Here is a 23,131-nt window from a genome sequence, read left to right on the forward strand (position 1 = left end):
TATCATTACAGTGTGGAGAGGATATCTGTCTAGCTGTCGGTTAAGTATCAAAGAGTGACTGTCTTAGCCATCACTGTCTTCGGCTGGGAGTGTTCCCCCAATAAGGCACAGTCAGAACTTCCTTGAGACACAGAAGACCATGCCCTGAGATGAGTCGTGCCCTGGAGTGTTTTCCACAACATTTGGGCTCCTTGTTTTCAGTCCGCAGGAGAACAGGGTCTCTGTCTGGCCTTGCCTAGCTCCACCTTGCATTGATTTACACCTCCCGAGACTTGGTGGGGAGGGGAGAGCACACGTGTGCCGCTGCCACCGCCAGTGCTGCTGAGAGAAGAGCCTGTGCAGCGGGCCAGAGGCTGTGGAGGTGCTGAGAGACAGCGCCAGGAAGCCTGACCTCTCCGAGCCTTTCTGAAGCACCCTGTCCCCATGGAGAAGAAGTCAAACAAATATTAAGGGAAGGAAATTGAATATGTGTGCCAAACATTGCAATACTATCTGATCGTTTGCAAAAGCACCCAAATGGGAATTCAAGTGGAGTGCCACTTTTTTCTTCCCCACTGAGCCAGTTCAAACAGCAAGTTCAGAATTTGGTTACCCAACTATTAACAGGATGCCGAATGCAGGCCCAGAGCTCCCTGTCCCCGAAAGGATGGCTCATGCATCCATCTCCCCATCACCAGTAGCTCTTTCTCCACACTCCCAACCCACATAATGCAGGTGGATTTGGGTAACATCTTCATGCATTGAGCAGGAGCCTACTACCTGCTATACAGCACCAAGGAGGAAAGAGACCCTTGCCCCAAGCCCTCCTGGAGCCAGCCCGATGGGCTCTTGCCAGCGTCTCACCTAGCCTGGCCTTCCCCTTGTCTAAGTGCTGCCAAGCTCTCTTGGGTTTGTATCTCAGTTCCTTAAGAACCAGCACTCATGATATGGGGTGGTTGCTTTCAAAAAGGTGCATCAGCATTTGATGGCATAGAGAACACGTGCACCCCACCCCACCCCCGCCTGCTGACAGGCCATATCTGCAGCACTCTGCCACCCCGAAGGCATCCACATGTCCAGGGCTGATTGCACCAGAAGCTACCTGCTTTCTCCTTGGGATGAGTCCCAGGAAACCCTGGCTGCTTCAGACTCTACCCCGTAACTTAGAAAACAGACCTTTTGTCATCCTGAGATTCTTCTGTACCTTGATTAGGGTAGAGATGCCCTCGAGGACACATGTGGTTGTATAGGATGTGACTCAAGGCCAGGGGCACAGGCCACAACAGCAACCTGGCCCTGTCCCCACCAGCTCCGTCAGGGGCCAGTGCCTGTAGCTTTCAGAGGAACTTCCAAGTGTGAAGCCACATCATTTGTTAGGAAATTGCACAACACTTGAAAACTGTAAGCCTGAAGCAGCAGTGGGGATTGCTGTTGCATTGGACACAGTGATTCCCCATCTGAGGAGAACACAAAGGAAAAAATAACGTTGAAAAAGTGAGAGTGGTCTTTGACTCAGAGATGTCCCAGCTGCAAAGTGCTTTCTAGAAAGCAAGATGAAGGAGTCAGCATGATTTTACAGCTCACCTCTCAGATCGTGTTTATTTTTTGGTGCTTGAAAATTGATGCCTAGGGCTCCCATTAATCATGATTGCAGTCTGTTTGCTACTGTCTGTTGGCTGGTTTAGATCAAAAGCTGGCAGCCTTTAAAAGTAAGGTTTCTAAGTTCCAACCAGCCTTCGGGTGGGGCTGGAGATTGGAAGGGTTGGACGGAGGTGGTGGTCCCAGGCTGACACTCTGCTCCTGGAGAGGAAGGACAGGCACGCTGGTGCCACTAAGAACAACCACAGCAGAGGTTTGGGCCTTTGTTGAAAAACTCTACTTAAGTGTTGGATTGTATCTGCCCAGTTCACTGCTCCATGCCTAAGTGCTTGCACATGATGGATGCTCCACCAACCAGCACTAGGTGAATTGAAGGTATTTGGACATTGAGTTTATTTGTAAATGCACTTCCTGTAAATTGAATCCTAAGGAACTGTTGAACATTAAAAATGGTTCCATGTTTTGTGTTTAGTGAAAGAGGATCTGCTCTTTGCTGGCCTGCTAAGTAGGTAACAAAGAATAGTTTCATAGTAATTGTTTATTTGATTAGAAACAATGGACATCATTGCTAACATTGTGATTTAACTTACTTTTCTTCCTCTGAAGCAAAATCCTTGAAGTTTTTTTTTTTCTTCTTATTCCCTGCTTCCCACCCCAACCCAGAGATGTTTCCATCCCTTTCATTCCTTTTGTTCTTTTGCCTGTGTTCCAGCTTGCTGTGTAGTTTTTTTAAACATGTGCCATCAGCTTTTCTGAATTACAAGGACTTTGGGACTTGCTTTTTGCTTTGTCTCTGCACTCGGTCCCAGGGGTATGAGACAGTCCCTTAAAATTTGAGGAAACAAAAAATGCTAATGTAATTCTGTGGAGGAAGAGCAGACTTCTGGGGAGGAAAAAATTGATGCTGAGAAATTGGACATCCAAGAGCAAAAAACTTAACCTTGACCTAAACTTCATACCTCATATAAGGCTCCATTGAAAGTGGATCACAGGCTTTAACATAAAACATAAAGCCATACAACTTTTAGGGAGAAAGGACCCAGGAGTAGGCAGTATTTTTAAATTTGACATCCAGAAGCATGACCCATAAAAGGAGAAATTTGTGAATTTGACCTTATCAAAATTACAAACCTGTTTTACAAAAGACAAGCCAAAGACTCGGAGAAAATATTTGCAATTCACACATCCAACACAGGCCTTAACATCCAGATTATACTAGGAGTCTTCAGAAAGGTCATGGAAAAATGTGTGTAATGCGAAACCACGTATGATCTTCAAATTTTGAACCAAAATTTAAACGTATATTTTAATTCCATTCCCGTGAACTTTGTGAAGTGCCCTCAGTAGTAAAGAACAATTAGAAGTAGCCAGAGCACACCGACAGGCTTTCCACTGAGGAAGACTTACCAGTAGCAAATCAGCACCAGCAAAGCTATTCAGGAGCCGGGCATTGTGGGGCACAGCCATGGACCTGCCACTTAGGGTGGCTGCATCCCATATCAGACTCCTGGCACTGCTTCCGTTCCAGCTTCCTGCTGATTGCACCTTGAGAGACAGCAGGGGAGATCTGGATGGAGTTTGAGAATCCTGGCTTCAGCCCAGCCCAGTGGTGGTTGTTGTGGGCAGCTGGGAGTGACCCCAGGCATCTCAATCCTTTCCTTTCCCTCCCCTAGTGTCTCTGCTTTGCAGATAAATGAAAATAAATAGACATTTTTTAAAAAGATTTTATTTATTTTTATTGGAAAGTCAGATATACAGAGAGGAAAGGAGATAGAGAGAAATATTTTTCCATCCTCTGATTCACTCCCCAAGCCGCTGTAATGGCTGGAACTGAGCCAATCCAAAGCCAGGAACCTCTTCTGGGTCTCCCTTGTGGGTGCAGGGTCCCAAGGCTTTGGGCCTTTCTCAACTGCTTTTCCAGGCCAATAGCAGGGAACTGGGGCCACCAAGACATGAACCAACACCCATATGGAATTCTAGCATGTGCAAGGCAAGAATTTTAGCCACTAGGCTACCATACCAGGCCCAAAATAAATAGAATTTTAAAAAAGGATGATCAGCAGTATAAATCATTAAGAAAATGCAAAATAAAACCCATCACTTTATCATTTCACACCCATCACAATGGCTAAAATAAAAAGTGACAACAGCAAGTACTGGTGAAGATGTAGAGAAACTGGGTCACTCACACTTCACAGGTGAGAAGACACTTTGGTCATCACAATTAAACATGCTCTTTCCACACAGCGTAGCAGTCGCTGTCTTGGACTTTCATCCCAAAGGAGTAAAAAGCTGTGCTCACGTGAAAACAGGTATGTGAGTGTAATATGGCATTGCCAAGAACTAGGGTCAGCCAGCTGTTCTTCGGTGTGTCAGTGAGTAAACAAATCATGGTACAGGCCTACTTTAGATTACTATTCAGTAGTAAAAAAGGACCAACTTTTGACATATACAGCAGCTTGGATGAATCTCCAGGGAACTAGGCCAACAGGAAAAAAAAAAAAAAAGCAGTACCCAAAGAATTTCATTTCAATGAGTATAATCTTCTTGAAATGACAGAATTGCAGGAACAGAGGAGAGGTGAGTGGTTGTCAGAGGTCAGAAATGAGGGTAGCAGTGGTGTCTTAGAAGATAGCCCCTTGTGATGGACCATGATGGATTATATCAAGGTCAGGATCATGTTGTGACATCATTGTGCCGTTCTGCAAGAAATTACCATGATGGGGCTAGGTGAGGGTCCTGGGCAGAGGGTACCCATGGTTTCTGCATTCTATCACAAGTGTATTCATCTCAAAGTATGTTCAATCAAAAGTAGTGGGTGTTTCTGGAATTGTCTGAGTCTCATGTGCCAGTGAGTTACTAAAGCAAGAACGCCCTCATCTCTTCATCCCCAAACTGAATAACCCTCATTTGCATTTGGATTGCCCGCCTTGGATTTGGTATCAGATTTGGTATTTTTAAGATAAATGGAAAAGCTATGTTTTGGTTGTTTTTAATGCTGAAGAGCAAAATCTCTTAAGACAGTTGGGACTTTATTCTAGTTTTTCCTTCTATGGTAAACCAGCCCAAACCATTTTTTTTGGAAATGGATGAGAAAAGCCACAATGAGATTATGGGGTGTGAACACATACACAGAACATACACAGCTTACTATGCGATGATTTTAGAACCATATTCATGCTGAAAGGCCATCCAGGATTAGAGTGATGGAGGATTCCTGTGAGGAGAAAGCAAAGGGATTTGGCCAGTTGAGCAGGTGCATCCGTGATTGTGAGTGATGGGGGTCGCCAGGGCATCCACTCCAAGTAAGGAGAAATTACTCCCCCTTGCGAAGGATAGTGAATGTCACTGGCCCCATGTCACTTAACCTAAGCTTCACAAATAGCCACTGGAAATTGTGAAGGCCCAATCGATGGTTGACACGGTGACCAGAAGGGGACGGAGCTTACCTCAAGCCTGGTATGTCACTCTAACCTCAGGCTGGGACCCAGAAGGATGGAATTCTGGCGCTCCCCCCAGGCAACGGGGTCACCACTGCACCAATGACAGACACCAACAAGTATTCCCCACCAAATAAGGGCTGAAGCAACCCCGCTTCAGCGTCCATGTTAGGGGAGAGTTTAAAACTCCCTTGTATGTCTCTTCCTGGCTCTTTTTCCTCTATAACTTTCTCCTTCATGTCTCTTTGTCTGTTACACAGGGAAGGGAAGCCTGTGACCAAAGTTCTCTGGAGTAAAGGCCATCTAAATTCTTTTCTATATTCTGCTGATGTGTTCCTTCCCTGGTGGTCGGCAAACCTTACACCAATAATGGGAACTTCTGAGAAAAGCCATCTCTGGCTTTTTCTGTCTGTATGGAACATGAAGAGAATACTCTCTATTATAATTTGGCTGAGCAATCTCCTGAGACAAGACTTAAATAGTACAGTCCACATTGGGGCTGAGGTTATGGAAAGAGATAGAATTTTATATTCCATGGGTCTAAAAGAGCATCAAATTAGAAAGCCCATGACCCGATTCTGACCCTTCTCTTCCTGCTCCCATTCCCTCAATGCATCTCTCTCCTTCCCTTCTATATTATCCCCTAAGGAGTCCATGGCCTTGTGAAAAACAGTAGTCGGGTTGACTCTTGCCTGCAGCCACTTTCTGCAGGTGTTTTCCTTCTCTGCCTCAGAGCCTCACGGTTCCAAGGTTCCAGTGTGGCCTCCGGAATCGTGTGGAGAGTCCAGAGTTTGCCACACACAGCTCACAGCAGTCCCTTCTTTGAAGTGGCTTGAGCAAGTGGCTTTCTCTGCGATGTGGAAGCCACATTCACAAAAAGCCTTCAGCCAATACAAGACAGGTCGGTGCTGCTGGGAGCCAAGGGTTTAGCCATGTTCCCCTCCCTCACCCCACCCCACCCTATTTGTTTTCAGTCTGTTCCCAAATCTGCCCTGGGCCAGCCCCAACAGGAAGGCCATTGGTGCAGAGTGTGACCTCAGACATGGCACTCTGACGTCTTTGTCATCCTTTGTCTTCCGGGTGAGGGACTGAGTTCAGGGAGGTGAGGACCTCCTTAGACACTGATAAATGAATGATCATGCTTCACAACCAGGACCACGTGGGGCATTTGGCCCAGAGGAGACTTGATGAAGCAGCACACCCTGGAGGAGCCACTACCTGCCCAAGTTCTTCATGTTTTCATCTGCCTTCCCAGCAATCTCTGAGTTTACAGATCCCGGAGACAGCGTAGACGGGGTGGCTGCTGGCACCACAGAGTGAGCCTCCTCATTATGGTCCATGGGCAGCAGGCTGGTATGCCATGGGCTGAGCTACTACCGAGAAAAGAGCAAGGCCAGTGGCTCAAAGTCACTTCTCCTGCAAGACCTTCCCAGGAGTGGCAAACCATAGAAACGGGACAGTGTACACTGCCATGTCACCCATGCCAACTCCACTCTGCCCCTGATCTGAAGAAAAAACTTGAAAAGAAGAAATAATGTGTGCCCCAGCACCAGTGCACTCATCCCAGCCGGACAAGCCAAGCAAATGAGAAGGCTGCCCAGATCCCAGGAGACTTCCCACTGTCCTGTGTTTGTTGCCATGTGGTTTGAGTCAGAAAGGCCGCTGGGGCCGACTGGAGTGACCTGGCAAGTGACTCTTAACATGCGATACAGCATGCATATGTCTTGGTCAGGTGTGCTGATCAGCATTAGAGCCGCGGCAGGCCTTTGCCTGTCCTGCATCAGCCCAGCAGCACCCCAGGCATGAACCAGGACTCCTGGGCTGTCTGCAGAGCACCCCCTTCACAAAACTGCACCCCCCTCCCCTCCTGAACCAGTGTAATCAAAAGCACAAGCTGGAAATGAAATCAATCACTCTGTTCCACTTTATCTGAGAAACTCCCAAGTTTCAAAGGTGTACTCTGTTCCCAGAGGGCTGAGCATGAACCTTGTGCTGTCTCCTGTGGGGAAAGCAGCTCAGAACCAAAAGCAGCCAGCTGCCCCTTGCTCAGGTCACAGCCCAGATGGCAGAGGGACCAGAGATTGAGTGGCATTCACACCTTGGATCCCCTGCAGCTCTGCCTTGGCCAACCCATGCGTGGAAACACATGGTTTCGGCTATGTCGTAGGGTTCTGACCCACTAGGGTAAGGAGGGGATGACCAAATTCAGAGAGTGCATGCAGGGAAAGAAATGAAAGTATTGCCCAGTTTGATGCATTTTGATCCATACCCACCCCACTCACTACCTGCTATTCCAGCTTCTGGCCCTGCTAGCATGACATCCTTCTCTCCCAGTAGCCAAACCCCATGGAGCTGTGCCTTTCAAAGGATGATGACTTAGCAGCCACTTCAGAGAGTGACTTACGAGTTCACAGTCACACATCCCAGATGGATACCACCTGTGGGTACACCTTCGCCCTCCTACCCAACCCCCTCTTTGCTGAATCTGAGTGTGGTTCACACACACATACCCTGAGCTGAAAATGCACTCTCTGAGCTGGCTTAGAATATAGCACAATATCCTCTTCTCAAAACATTCCTCGAGCGCCCGTGTGTGTGTGTGTGTGTGCGTGCGTGCGTACGTGCGTGTATGTGTGGCATTTTAGACCAAGCTAGATGCCACGTGGGCCCCGCCCTTTAGAAATATACAGCTTGAAATAGATAGCAGTCAATGGGCTCACTTTTAGGGAATAGGTCAGTGAAAAGGGAAGAGAAAATGTTTTAGCCCCTAAAGACACAAAAGGTTACTGAATCCAGCCGTGTATCTTGCAGATGGCACAAAGCTGAACTCCATGTGTAGGAAAGATAGTGCAGTCTGCCACTGACACAGCTGGTCGTGGGTCTAGTCTAGCCATGACCCCCTGGCGCACTATGTATAGGACGCTGGCCTCAGTCTAGGCCACCTCCTGTGGGCAGTGAGACAAAAGCAGAAGACCCTAGTGTGAAGCCACATAAGAGGGAAAAGGACTTGGAAAGTGGCCAAGTCAGCACCGCTGGGAGTCCAGAGGGGAGATTTCTGTGATCAGGTAAAAGGTATTTAAGTTGTAAAACACAGAATGGAAAGGAATACTTGGAGGAAGGTATTGTGTTGTTATAACCTGCTCACGGCTCATGGTATTGCCAAGTCCCTGACCAGGGCACAGAGTTTATCCTGACAGTGATGGCTCTGCATCCTCAAAGAGCTGCACAACTGCAGACAGCTGAGGTCACTGCAAGCTGAGGTCACTGGCCCCAGGGGGCTTGAGAGCAGCTTGGAGGACCCAAGAGCCCCAGGACCTGAACACCTCAGGAAAGCATGCTGACTGGCTCTATGGGGGTTCGATGAGGATGAGGGTGCTCGGGCGCCCACACTCCCTTACACAGAGGCATCTGGTAGTAATGACAGAAGGCTGACCCCAGAGCAGTTCCCTGAGGTGGAAAGAAAAAGAGCTGAATGAGAGTGGGGGGCTGGGTAGCTAGGCAGAGATGCGGGAGGGAGAGGAAGGGGGGCCAGGGGTGAGTAGAATTGAGCCCACAATCCAGCTCTGCTCGCTGGGAAAATGCTTTACTGTATACATAATCGACTTGGTGCTACACGAGGGCGCGATTAGAGCAGGCCCATCCCGTTCCGCTCCGTTCCGTTTTGATCCTGTAGTCAGCTGCGGAGTTATAGATGAAGTGACAAGGATGGTATCTTGATTGTATCCAGCTGCCTCGAATAAGTCAAGGGCAGAGAGGCACCGCGCGGGAGCGGCGCCCTCGGAAGGCTCTGAAGGAATCTGAGATGCAGGATGCTCCTGAGGCCTTTTAGAGCCGTGTGGTTTAGCATTCTGTGACCCAGTGTCACCAAATTAAGTCCCTCTGGAGAGAAGTCTGATAAGTGACTTCAGCTAACAGAGGGCTGAACTCTCAACAGCACTTGACCCTCCGCCTGAACCAGCACGACGATTACTGCTGTAAATGGGGGCCTTGTAACGCAGAAGAATCCCCTTGGGGACCGGGCTCTGGGCTTCCTTGAGCAGAGCAGAGCAGAGGGAGGGAACAGATAGCTTCCAAGTGCGGCCAAAGTGGCAGCTGAACTGGATAACCCTGTCTCCCTCCCCTCCTCCCACACCTCACGCTCTGCCCCTAAGCTTCACCCCAACCCCCCCCTCCCCCCCAGTGCTGGGTTAGGTGTGCTTGGGGTCCCTTCCAAAAGCTCTGTGGCTCCACAAAGTGAAGCAGCCGTGGTGGCAGGTGCTGAGCGCTCAGGAAAGGAAGCCGGCATGTGGTGCCATCAGTGGAGTTGGCCAGTTAAGGCTCACAGGAAGGGGGGTGGCGGGGGAGGGCAGCCTCCCTGGGCTCCGTAACACCGTGTTGGTATCGTGTTATTTTAATCTGCTGCAACACAGCAGCACAGAGTCTGGAGGAGGCAGAGCAGGCAGCCGCAGCACTCATCAGAGGAAATGCCTGACATGGTCTTGTTTGTCTGCAGCTGTTAGGACAGTGCCTGTGGCTGATTAACTCCACGGGTTCGAAGGTGGTGTTAATGAGGCTACCGTTGTGGACTGGAGCGCTCTCTTAGGTGAAACTCTGCCCATAACCCCACACCACACGCGCTCAGGTTCCGCTGGCTCATCAAGTCACACAGGTTGATCACACGGAGAATGGGCTACAACACTGGTAGTGACTCAGCAAGTACCCCACAATTGAACACATGTGCCCCAGTGCTCTTCACACACAGCGGATGTCGGGTTATTATAAATGGGGCTGCTGCTGGCTGCTGCTGCAGACTTCCTGAACCGAAGTGCCCCAGCTCTCCCTGGAATCCCAGAGAAAGAATCCAGGCCCTGCTCATCCCTTGACCTGCTTCAGATCCTGTGTGTGCGAGCACTCAGCAAGTGTGCATGTACTAATGCCAAGGGCTGGACCCTGTCCTTTTGTGCTTGGGACACTGTCCTGTTGGAGCTGAAATTCTACAGAAGGAAGAAAGAATAAATAATTGCAGAAAGTCAAAGTCTTGTAAAGAACACATAGGGTGAAGAGGCTGTGATGGGGAGGGGCTGACTGGAGTTTTGGCGTTTTCTTTTTTTTTAAAGATTTACTTATTTTTATTGCAAAGGCAGATATACAGAGAGGAGAGACAGAGAGGAAGATCTTCCGTCTGATGATTCAGCTGAAGCTGAGCCGATCCGAAGCCAGGAGCCAGGAGCTTCTTCTGGGTCTCCCACGTGGCTGCAGGGTCCCAAAACCTTGGGCCATCCTCAACTGCTTTCCCAGGCCACAAGCAGGGAGCCTGATGGGAAGCAGGACTGCCAAGATAGGATTAAAACTGGCACCCATATGTGATCCCTGCGTGTTCAAGGCAAGGACTTTTAGCTGCTGGGCCACCACGCCAAACCCAAGATTTTTATTTATTTTTATTGAAAAATCAGATATACAAAGAATAGGAGAGACAGAGAGGAAGATCTTCCATCCATTGATTTATTCCCCAAGTAGCCACAACAGCCAGAGTTGCAGCAATCCAAAGCCAGGAGCCCAGAACCTCTTCCAGGTCTCCCATGCAGATACAGGGTCCCAAGGCTTTGGGCTGTCCTCGACTGCTTTCCCAGGCCACAAGCAGGGAGCTGGATGGGAAGTGGGGCTGCTGGAACACAAACCAGTGCCTATGTGGAATCCTAGCATGTGCTTCTAGGCTACTGCACCAGACTCGGGGTAGTGTTTTCAATAGAGGAAGGTCCAAAGAGGCCTCTCAAAGTGGTTGACATAAGCAGGGACTTGACGAATGACCAAGCCAACCTTTAGAACAGCCACAGGACCCCTCCAGCTGAAAGAAATAGCAAGTGCAGAAGCCTTGACAGGTTAGGCTTTGGTGAAGAAGCAGAAAGAAAGGTATTGGAGTTGGACCCAGTCAGTGGCCTAGCAGCTGGAAGTCCTCACCTTACACATGCCAGGATCGCATATGTGCACCAGTTCTAATCCTGGCAGCCACGCTTCCCATCCAGCTCCCTGTTTGTGACCTGGAAAAGCAGTCCAGGACGGACCAGAGACTTGAGACCCCACACCCATGTTGGAGGCCCAGAAGAAATTCCTGGCTCCTGGCTTCTGGCTTCGGATCAGCGCAGCTCCAGCCGTTGGGGTCACTTGGGGAGTGAATCATCAGACGGAAGATTGTCCTCTCTGTCACTCTTGCTCTTTGTATATCTGACTTTGCAATAAAAATAAAATAAATATTTTTTTAAAAATAGGTGTTAGAGGGCCCGGCACAGTGGCGCAAGTGGTTAAGGTTCTCGCCTTGCACGCCCGGAATCCCATATGGGCGCCGGTTCTATCCCGGCAGCCCTACTTCCCATCCAGCTCCCTGCCTGTGGCCTGGGAAAGCAGTCGAGGACAGCCCAAAGCTTTGGGACCCTGCACCCGTGTGGGAGACCCGGAAGAGGCTCCTGGCTTCAGATCGGCACAGCATCGGCCGTTGTGCTCACTTGGGGAGTGAATCATCGGACGGAAGATCTTCCTCTCTGTCTCTCCTCTCTGTATATCCGCCTTTCCAATAAAAAAATAATAAAAATAAATCTTTAAAAAAAAATAGGTGTTAGAATGTGGGAGAGGCTGGGGCAAGAGCACAGGAAGGCGGGGTGGCCCTCACAATGGGGCGGGGGGGAGAAGTTGTGTATGACCTTAAGGAAGTAGGAAGTCATTTTGGGTTTTGTTCGGAGAGTGGGGCGTTTCTTAAAAGATGTGTTGGGTTGAATTGTGTTCCAACCCTGTCCCTCAGTATGTGAAGTGAGTTAGAAACAGGCTTAGAGGTAGTCATGGGGGAAACGAGGTCATCAGGACAGCCCTAATCCAGCACAGCTAGTGTGATAAAAGGGGAAGGGGGTGGGGGCGGCGGGGGGGGGGGGGGAGACACCAAATGCCATAGGGCACAGGGGCGTGGCCCCAGCAACACCTGTGTTTGGGACAGCCAGTCTCCAGAAAGAGACAAGCAGGAGGGAATTCCTGACACACTGGTCTGCCCTGGGGAGGGGCAGGGCGTGCCCTCACTGCACCCAGCAATGCCACTGGAGACTTGTTGGCTGCTCCAGCATGAGATCGTATCTCTCACACACATACACGCAGAGTGAAAATAATTTTTGAAATACAGAAAAAAAAAAAAGCACACTAGATTAAATTACCCAGTACAAAATATCCTGATTTTCTTCTGGGATGTGATCTTCTGGGATGCTGTGCAGCAAATGGTGTGGAAGGGCAGGCGTCACGTAGAGGAGGCCTGTTAGAAGCACTCCCAGTAACCTTGGTGAGGGATGATGGTGGTAGGAGCCAGAGGGAGGGAGGGTGGTAGACGTGATGGCAAGAGGCAGTCAGGGGCAGAACCAGCAGGGCTTGACTGATGGATTGGATAGGAGGACAGGAATGAAGGGTTGACTTCTAGCTTTGGGGCTTGAGCAATGGGCTGGCTGATTTATTGAGATGGGAGAAGATGGAGAGAGTGCCTTGCCTGGAGATATAGAATCAAGAGTTACGGTTTGGACATGTTAGGTTGAGATGCCTGCTGTTTATCCAGGTGGAGGTATTAAGTAAGTGGTTGGTTATCTCAGGAACGTTCAGGGCCAAACATAAATTTAGAGGTCATCAGATTACAGGTGGTTTTTAAAGCGACTGAAACGAGAGGAGATGACTTAGAGAAGGAAAGTTTGACGACGAGAATAGAGTTTAGGACTGAGTCCACCGGAACATTATTTCGGTGTGTGGGAAAGGCTCAAGAACTAGCAAAGGGACTGAGAGAAGAGGCTGCATGAACAGCCCACAAATCATGCATGCTGTCATTGAGGTGGACCATCTTCCTGTCAGAGGCAAACTAGACACCACAGAATTACATGGAAAGGGCATTGGAAGGGCGCATGCCAATATGTGCAATTCTGGCTCATGTAACAAAAGTTTTTAACATTCCCAACTGTGGAGGTCAAGTGTTCATTTCCAGGATTTTCCAGATTATAAAACCCAACAAATCCTGTCTAAATTCTCAATAAGTCCTAAGGACAACAGTGTGTTCAGGCAAAGTAGATACTTTTTTGTTTGTTTTTGTTTGTTGTTTTTTCCTGAATAGGCTGTTGTGTCAAGTCTCCTGATCACTAATTTAATACAAATCAGAGCAGTTGGATTACAGGCAGGACTCCACGTGTCCCTCATGTGGACATTCCTTCACTACAGACCCCGTTTCACTAACCCTGTGTTCTGAGATTGCATACCTTGGCCTAGCTAAGTCAGCGGTTACCCCCACGTTACTTGAAATGACTGTGCTTGTCTGGGAACTTGGGCAAGAAACCAGAGTCCACAGCTGTGCTTGAACGCCGGCCTGACTTGCATCCGTCCAGTAGAAGCTCCTCAGAGGCTTGTTCTGACCTTGGTGGTTTGTAAAGCTCTGACCCGGGCGGCCACAGAGGCTTGTGACGGTCCTGCAGCACCGTGACGGCTTGTGTTCCAAACTGGGAGCCCATCACCAGTGTCACCATTGTGCTTTTGTCCTTAGGTCTGGCGGGAGTTTCCTGACCGCCTGGTGGGTTACCCAGGCCGCCTGCATCTCTGGGACCATGAGATGAACAAGTGGAAGTATGAATCCGAGTGGACCAACGAAGTGTCCATGGTGCTCACAGGAGCGGCCTTCTACCACAAGGTGAGCAGTGCGGGTTGGGACAGGCGAGGCTGGACTGACAAAACCGTAGAGTAAGGCACACAGTTTGGGGAATCATTTTAATTCTCTGTGACTGCTGCCATAGAGGGACTTAGAAAAACCATGCTGTTTGATGTTCCTTTAGGAATAAATCAGTTGTTGGTCTAACTGCAAAAATGACCCATCCTTATAGTAGGAAGTAGAAAAACTTATGATAATAAAATGAAGAAGAAAATGTACTTGTGATCTTAGCACTTAGTGATAAAGTTTTAATTATTATAGATTTAGAATTTTTTAGGTATCATATAACATTTGGACATTTGATTGGGCACACATACAATTTATCAGTGCATATATAGACCATGAACTGATCAGAGCAGGCACCAAGGCTTGCCATGTTGTTATTTTAAACAAATAGTTCATGTCTAATGCTTTATGGTTAATAGTCCTTTTTATAACTGTACTCATGACCGTTATGAAAGATTACTAGAAGTAAATCAGAGGGAATAAATATTTGGGGATTTTACATATCAGATACTTCAAGAAAGTCATGGGAAACTGGAATTAAAAATAATGCACATTTTCCACAAATTTTTTGAGGGTTCTCATGTGTGTATACCTGTCTGGCTATTGGTTTCAGTATTGTTTGTGCCCATTTGCGCCCTCACCAGCAAACTATGTAACACTATTGCACTGGACCCTTGCTTGCATATTGAGATATATGAAAATTTTGAAAAATAAACTTAGCTGCTTTCATCATGACAAGTGAATTTCAGAATTTTAACTTTGACTTGCTGACGAGTGAGGTCGAAATTCCTAAATTGATTAGCCCTTTGTATTTCTCCTCTGAGTTGCCACCTGAAGGTTTTTACCTCTTGCCAGAGAAAGATTGGAGAAAGATGCATTTGGTTTTGACTACTCCGTGTGATGGCAGAGTTTCCTGTGCGAGAGTTTAATTAGCCATAACAACTTCTCTGTGCAGCAGCAAAGGAACTGCTGTCTGGAGGGAGGGCTGTCGCGTCCCCGTGGTTGGTTGGCTTTCCCCATGTCTGTCTTTAGCTCAGCACAGTATTTTTCACAGCTGTAGACCCAGAACTACATTGTTCTTAGCACGACAAAAAGCAAAACCCTTCACATAGAGTTCCTGGGACTTGTGGTAGTTGGTAGACCGTGTACACACTTAATTTTTGACCCATCAGTTTCTTCACTACTTATCACAGGTTTCTCATTTTCTTTCCACTTACAAAGCACATCTGTGTAAAAGACACCCACTTGCAAAGCACATCTGTGTTAAAGACACTTGCTTTGAGCCATCTGATGATGCAGCCTTGTGAATGATCTCAGGAGAGCCCACCATCTGCATCCCAGGTCCAAGTTGCTCCTTGTGCATCAGCCACTAGGCCCTGCTGTTAAGTAGTTCTTCTTTTTGTCTCACCTTACAGTATTTTAACTACCTGTATACCTACAAGATGCCTGGAGATATCAAGAACTGGGTGGATGCCCATATGAACTGTGAAGACATTGCCATGAATTTCTTGGTGGCTAATGTCACAGGGAAAGCTGTCATCAAGGTAAGACCCTACCACTCACTGCCTTTGTTAAGTCTCTGTTCTCTGTGTCAAGGAAGTTCTTGTGACCAGAAACAAAGAAAGCTCCCTTTTAGGTTAAGGTTCTATGATGGGCACTGTCACACTGGAAATTTGAAACTTGGCATTTGTCGCCGCCCAGCAGCAACACTAAAAATGATGAGGCATACTCTTGAGGGTCTGGGAAAAGCCGGAATCACAACCGGACCCCTCACTGCCAAAAGCGGCTGTGTTTAAACCCTTTTCTGTGCTGCCCCTTTCCCCATTGGCCTTAGCTTTTTCTCTGCCACTTCTCCAGCCCTCTCTCCGCCACCCTTCTTCATTCTCTGTCCTTCTCCCTTGTCCCATCTTTCTCCGTCGTGGTCATCTGTCTGTCTTAGTCATCCGTCTGTCCGTTCTATCCATCCATCATCATCTGTCGTTCTTCCGCCCATCCGTCCGTCCCAGCTTTTACAACGGCTGCTTTTATATCATTCTCCACCAATCATTTCTCCCCCTAGGTCCACTTGGCGCTATGTGATAGACCAGTAGCAATGACATCATTGCAGCGAGGACATTAGCCTATCCCTGTGACTTCCTGTTTACCTGCTGGCGAGACCAACTCCACCTCCTGGCCCTGGGCCAACCACCATCTTACAACGGCCCTTCCCAATCCCAGGAGTGGCTTTAGCACCCTGCTCTCCACAGGCATTGATAATCTAAATGTGTTTTTTTGTTTGTTTATAACCTTCAGTGTCAGAGAGAAAGGCTCTAATGGTCCATCTGCAAATCATATTTTAAGCCAGAACTAAATTTTGTGGACAAAATTTCTAAATTTTAGAATCCAGCTGCCTTTTTATCAGTGTGCAGGAAATTATGTAAGTAGCAGTGGTTGTCCTAATCATTACTTTAAAATGTTGGAAACCTGTATTTTAAAAAGTGCTCTTCCCCTAATATTATTTTAAATAAAAAAACAAGGGTAGAAATCCTTTGGGCAGGCTTTGTACCTGAGCAGATCCCAGATCGGTGGGAAAGGTAGGCTTCAGGTGGGCCGATGCATCTTGTCTCTGTTTCCTTCCAAACTCAAATTCTGCATAGGCAACTAGGCAGTGCTAACATTCCCCCAACAGTGAAACCTGCCCCACAGGGCCCCTGATGCTGGGGAGGTTTGTGCCGGAGCATTGTCATGGTGTGGCATCCTCCACGGGGCTGTGATAGAAGACACATTAGACCAGCTTCACAAAGGAAACGGGGAGTCCCTGCTACCACTGTGCTCCCTGGACTCACCCTGAGCTCCAGCCCACCAGGGGATAGTCAAGGGACATTTTTTTAAGAGACCCCTGTCATCCTCAAATCTACTTGTCCACATGTGTCACCGTGGTGTTCTTAGTGCCGGCAACTTCCTCTTCCAGGCATAGGGAAGGTCCTGCCCACATGGCATGCATGGCTCACAGAATCACTTGGCCCTCCCCTGCCAAGGCAACCAAAGAGGGGCCGGGGGGCTCAAAATTCGATGAGCCTGTGGCAGGCTAATGTTTACACTGATCATTGCGTTTGGCCTGCAGTGTTACAGATATTCAAATAGTGGCAGGAAGAAGGTTCCCCATCCTGTGTCTCTATGGTAGCTTTCCACGTCGCCATGCTGTCCATCACACGGTAGTTCTCTGACTTTCTCTACCTCCTGTTCCTTCACGAAGGTTCCCTGAGTTAACCAGAAAGATCACCAGGGAGTTGAAGGTTTAGGGGAGGGAGTGGCTAAAAAAAGGATTCAGAGGCTTAAGGTCCTTAGAGTTTCTTCCTAACTCAGAGGAACTTCAAAAGAAACTGGCATCTCCAAGAGTATGGTGCGGCTCCTAGCATTTGCCTTTAGCTGGAAAGAGGAGAGAGGGCGCCTATTGGAACTAAGGTTACCGTGAAAGTTATGGGAAGCTGTATTTCATCGCCCTTATGGCTGCAAGAACAAATGGTGTTTATACAAGGACCTTGGCAGTGAGAAAACAGTCATTAAACAGGAATTAAAGAGCTTGTCATCACCACTTCTTTCCAGCTACAGAAGGCGAAAGCCCTCCAAGTCTCTTTTATTGGGCCCTTGTGATTTGTGCTGTTGGCTGAGCCAGCCAGAATCGAAAGGAGGAATGGAGAGGTGTGTGTGTGTATGTGTGTGTGTGTGTGTGTGTGTGTGTGTGTGTGTGTGTGTGTGTGTGTGTGTGAGTGCGTGTGCACGTGCGCATGTGCACATGTGCCTGAGCCCGTGCAATAGTTCAGTTTACAGCACGGAGCATGCAGAGTAGTGGCACTGCCTGATTTTATTGTCCTTGGCACTGACATCCAGGTTTATTTTTTATGTCCTTCTTTAGGTTACCCCACGCAAGAAATTCAAGTGTCCTGAGTGTACAGCCATTGATGGGCTCTCCCTAGACCAGACACACATGGTGGAGAGGTGAGTGAGCCCCCAGCCCAAAGCCTGCCCTTGCCTCTGATCCCCATTTCCTGCCCGGAGCCCATTTATGGGACTTGGTTGAAGATATAAGGACAGCAGCTGGTAGCCATAGTCACCTCCTCTTGCACTGTGGGAATTGGGCTAGTTCAAGCACAGGTCACTCAAAGAATTAATTTGGAATGCTCCTCGCTCAATTTGTAATGGCTAGAAGGGTCTTAAATATAGCTGGCCTTAAGCCCCAGAAGCCACATTCACTCCTTGTGGACTAAGCACCTACAGTCATTGGAGGGGAAGCTGGTTCATTCCAAGGAAATACTAGGTTACTTGGGGGTAATTTCTCCAGGTTACAATAAAAGCTTAAACAGAAAGAACTAACTCAAACCCATCAGAGACAAATTACCTTTGCTGACACACCTAAAATAGCCACCAAGAACAGCTCAGAGACCAAGCTGTCTGCGTTACGGAGGGGTCAGGGCAGCCCTGAGGTAACCCCTTTACTTCCGTTCAGTGCATCACCCAACAGACAGTGTGGGTAGCATGCAGTCCTAGGCTTTGTGAGGTGGGCAGAAAAGATTGGAGCTGTTACCTTTCCCTAAGACCATCTTGTATAGACCCAGTAGTTGTCGCTTATATACTTGGCATTCCCCAAGAAACAGCTGCTTACACGGGCCGGTGAGTGTTGGCATCCCAGGAGCAGTACTGTCCAGGGCCCTAAATGGGCACAGAGTGCTGAGGGCCCTTTGAGAGTGAGATCCCTGTTCCAGTTTCCACTGATCTCACATACATCAGCTTACAGATTTAATTTCTGAAACTTGTGAGCCGTATTTAAAAATCCTTCAAGCTGGAGGACTTTGCTTTTTTTTTTTTTATTTTTTCCACAAAGGTTTTTTTATCAGGCCTGGATTCTTCTATAATGTTAGTGCTCTTTATTACTTCCTAACTAGTCTCTCTTTCATACCCAGTGTAAGTATCTTTCTCAAATGACATGACTGTTACCAACTGTTGATATGAAATCATATTGTTGTGATTTGAAAAATAGCTGTCCCTGATAATCAAGCATTCCTCAGCCCAGGGCAATGACATCAAGTCTCATAGCTCGTTTGGGAGAGACCCCAGTTATAATGCTGTCGTCCACATGAAATTTGTACTTAAACTTAGCCCATTTTCTGTGTGGTAGGAGAAGTCTTAGTATTAAGCTACATGGTTATTAATTAGACTGGGTTGAAATGAGTGAAAGGAGAAAAGTGCACTTGATAATGACCTTGAAGTTCATGCTGAGGCTAAACGGCTCCCTCCAGCACCACTGAGATCGTAAAACAAGTGAGGAAGCTTAAAATGCAATGGGATTTTCAAGAGATAGCATTGCTGCTTGACCCTGAACAAAGCAGTTAAGAAAGGCAATGGAGGCTCCCCAATTTTTAAGAAAATATTTGAAAATGGATCTTGAAGTTGTTAGGCTTGAATCAGATCATTTCAGAGTGTTATAATTAACACCAACTTCACGTACCTACATATATTTATGCATGTTTGTGTGTGTAACTTAATCCAAAGTTATATAGATATGTGCCCAACAGAGGCTCAAAGTGCTGTAATTAATTGATCAAAGTAAAAAGACAAACTTCTTGCTAGAGTGACCATTTGGAGTAATTTTGTAAAGATTCGGGCCAGGCACAGTAACCTAGTGGCTAAAGTCGTCGCCTTGCACATGCCAGGATCCCATATGGGGGCCTATTCGTGTCCTGGTGGCCCCACTTCCCATCCAGCTCCCTGCTTGTGGCCTGGGAAAGCAGTCAAGGATGGCCCAAAGCTTTGGGACCCTGCATCTGCATGGGAGACTCGGAAGAGGTTCTGGGCCCCTGGCTTTGGATTGGCTCAGCTTCAGCTGTTGTGGCCACTTGGGGAGTGAATGAGCAGATAAAAGATCTTCCTCTCTGTATATCTGACTTTGCAATAAAAATAAATAAATTTTTAAAAATAAGAAAGAAAAGAAATCGCTAGGATCCCAGTCAGGGAAATTAAGCAAGGAGACCCAGGAAGGGAATTGATTGGTAAAAGTGCCTGATCAGCCTGTCCACTCACTAGCACGCAGGTGCTTAGAATTCCAGCTGGGCCCGGGCGTTAGAATTCTGCCCATTAGTGCCAGACTGCAAGAGGCTTTGAATCCCCAATTAAGGGGCTTGAACTCTTTCCAGCAGGCTCCTGGTAAGCCAGAGTGTTTGAGCAGGGAGCAAACTTGATCAAAGTATTGCCTTGAGATTAGTCTGGAAGCAAAGCGGTGCCTAGAGTCTAATGACGGGTGAGGAGATTTAGGGGAAGAATACCAATTAGGAGCCTGGAACTAACCTGAGTGTAGAAAGGAAGAAACAAATTAAATGGCAGGAGATTTTTTTTTTCCCACCAAAGGAAGATGTACCAGAACTTGGTTTCCTACTAGATCTGTGTGGGAAGGTTAAGGAAAGGGGATTGTCAAAGATAGTTTAGATCGGGAGTCTGAAGGAATCCTTATGTCTTAAATAGTTAGTTAGGAGGAGATGTTAATTAGGGAAGGGACTGGGGTGAACATTTATCTCTTTAACAGTATAATTTTTTAAGATTTATTTTATTTGAAGGGCAGTTACAGAGAGAGGGAGAGGCAGAGAGGTCAGCTTCACTCCCCAACAGACAAGGGGCTTGACTAGGCCAGAGCCAGGAGCTTCTTCCATGTCTCCTATCTAGATTCAGAGGCCCAAGCAGTTGGGCCAACTCCTGCTGTTTTCCCACATGCATTAGCAAGGAACTGGATCAGAAGTGGAGCAGCTGGAACTCAAACCAGCATCCATTTGGGATGATGGCCCTGTGGGCAGAAGCTTAAAATGCTATGCCACCATGCCAGCCCCGCATTAGCAGCATAATTAATGAGGATGGGACATTTTAAGCACAAATTAAATTCTGGAATAGAAAGGTAGGGAATTTGGGGTCTTGCCCTCTGTAACCAGATGTAGCTCTAGCAGGCAGCTGAAAATGTAGAACTAGAAGGAAGTTTAAAATAAAGCTAGGTATTTGGAAATCATCTCCCCAGAGACGGCAGGATCCTGTGTAGTTGTGCAATTTCAGAGGCAGAAAGGGTCATGAAAGCGGAGAAGCCACCAGAGAGGCCAGGGAAAAGCCAGGGTCTGTAGTGGTCAGAAGCAAGGGCGGCCAGGGAACGTGCAGCCTGGGAAATGGTCTTTGAAGTCAGTTGTTATTGGTGACCTTAAAGTAAGGTCATAGGTTGATGAAGCAGAGGGCTGTGGAGTATGAGTAGGTGGCAAGGAAGTGGAGTTAATGAATGCAAACTTCCCTTTTGGGAAATTTGGTAAAGAGTAGAAGGAAATAAATCTTGAAATAAATGAGCAACTGGAAGCAAAACTATTTGGATTAAAGATTGAGTCACTGAATTATTAAATAAGGCACTTAGATTGGGAGGGAAGCCATTACTTAAGCCATCCTGAGTCGGCCAAGAGATGGAGTTACAACTGGAGACTGGTTCGTTTGTTTTACTTTTTAATAGTCCCTTTTGTACAATACACATTTTGCACAACCGCATCAAAGCAGCTAACCCCTTTACAAGTGTATGACCTTGTGGTTCAATAGGCTTATTTATTCCTGGGGCTGGGGGTCTGGAATCAGAAGTCTCAGTGGTACAGAGTGGTAGCTTTACTGCCCAGCATCTGTGACCAGAATTATCCAGACAGTTGACAGACAGCAAAAATTGGAGAAAAAAGAACATCATCTTTGATTCAGGGCAACCTTGGTTCAAATTTTAAAAATTAACTTATTTTATCTGCACTTCAGTCTTTTCATCTCCAGAAACAGGGATGCATTAACCCCTGTCAAATGTAATGGCCACTCATTGGTTCAGCAAATATTTACTGGGCATCTATGTACCATGCACTGTGTTACGTGCTGGGGGCAAATAGAATCGAAAGCACAATGCCTGGCAGTGTTGGCATCCTTCTCATCCCCCCCAGCATTTTCCTCAAAGCTCCTGGGCGCCTTGGATAAAGGTTTGGCTTAAAAGGGACAGCAGAAAGCCGCTAGTCCCATCTTCCCCAGACACTGGTGTCCCTTCCAAGCTAGCCAGTGGCAGGACTCAGTGTGTTTGCACTTGACCTCACAACCAAGGCAGCTGCCACCAGGGAGCCGGACTGTTGGGTAGTGAGTGGGCAGCCTCTCCTATGTGTAGAGGAGAAAGAAATGCTCAGAAGACAAGGATTAGCCAGGGGCAGCCATCAGTGGGTGCAGCTGGCCTGCGTGCCCGTGTCCTCTTGTCTGTGGCCCATGTACCCACTTGCTGGCAGCTCTTACTCCAGGGGAGGCAGTGTCCTCACTACTCCTCCTGGGATCAGCCACGAGGCTGCTGGAGTCAGCTAGGAAGCAGGATTAATTATTCTTTCAGTCATACTCATTAGTACTCAGTCTGGGCGAGGCTGGGCTTGGCTGGCCAGAGCTCAGGTGACCAAGAACTAGAAACCAGAAGGCCCTCTTCATGCTTACAGAGCAAACAACTGTAAAAAGCAAAACCTCAGAGGGTGCCCGCTGCCTTTGTCTGCGCTGCATTGCCATCCTCTGGCAAGGGAGGCTCTTGTTCAGTGGCCCACCACATTTGGTGAAAACTCACCCATCTTTCCTCAAAGTCTCCTCTTAATGTGACACCCAGGACTGCCATGCTCCAAACCCAGAAAACTGCTATCATGAGGGAAGCTCAGTTCCTGGCAAGCCCTGGCACTGGATAACACCAGGAGCACACTCCAAGGCCAAGGCGAGCCTTGCTGGGAAGTCCAGTGCCTTTGCTTTCTAACTCTGAGTCCTTGGGCAAGTTATTTAATCTTTTTGAAGATAATTCCTTTTTTATTCCATTTTATTTTGTGTTTGAAAAAGAGAGATACAGAAAGAGGGCATCTCGCATCTGCTGGTTCACTCTTCAAATGCCCATAATAGTGGGAGCTGCGCCAGGCCAAAAGAGGAGCTCAACGTTTAAGCTAGGTCTTTCCCATGGGTAGCAAGGGCTCTACTACTGCAGCCCCGTTGCTGCTCCTCAAGGTGCAATTTAACAGAAAGATGAATCAGAATACAAGGAAATATAAGTAGGACCCTACGCCGGAGGGTTGTTGTAAGAATTAAGTGAATTCTCAGTTTAGGGGGCACAGTGCAGTAGCCTAGCAGCTAGAGTCCTTGCCTTGCATCCGCCAGGATCCCATATGAACTATGTCCCAGCTGCTCTACTTCCCATCCAGCTCCCTGCTTGTGGCCTAGGAAAGCAGCCGAGGATGGCCCAAAGCCTTGGGACCTTGCACCTGTATCAGAGACCCAGAAGAAGCTCCAGGCTCCTGGCTCCTGGCTTTGGATCAGATCCAACCATTGTGGCCACTTGGGAAGTGAACCAGTGTATAGAAGCCCTTTCTCTCAGTCTCTTCTTCTC

At 47.7% G+C, this 23,131-nt stretch overlaps 1 protein-coding gene across 1 annotated transcript in view; it reads left to right on the forward strand.

Moving 5' to 3' along the window:
• Positions 1-23,131, forward strand: part of EXT2 (exostosin glycosyltransferase 2) — a 145,164-nt gene that overhangs the window by 119,469 nt on the left and 2,564 nt on the right. Inside the window, exons 11-13 of the mRNA XM_040980143.1 lie at positions 13,546-13,689; positions 15,129-15,257; positions 17,609-17,691. Coding sequence (XP_040836077.1) covers positions 13,546-13,689; positions 15,129-15,257; positions 17,609-17,691 — 356 coding nt within the window. The remainder of the gene's footprint in view (positions 1-13,545; positions 13,690-15,128; positions 15,258-17,608; positions 17,692-23,131) is intronic.

This window comes from Ochotona curzoniae, unplaced genomic scaffold (assembly GCF_017591425.1).
Source record: "Ochotona curzoniae isolate NIBS_2020 unplaced genomic scaffold, NIBS_Ocur_1.0 contig_3432, whole genome shotgun sequence".
Classification (NCBI taxonomy): Eukaryota; Metazoa; Chordata; class Mammalia; order Lagomorpha; family Ochotonidae; genus Ochotona; species Ochotona curzoniae.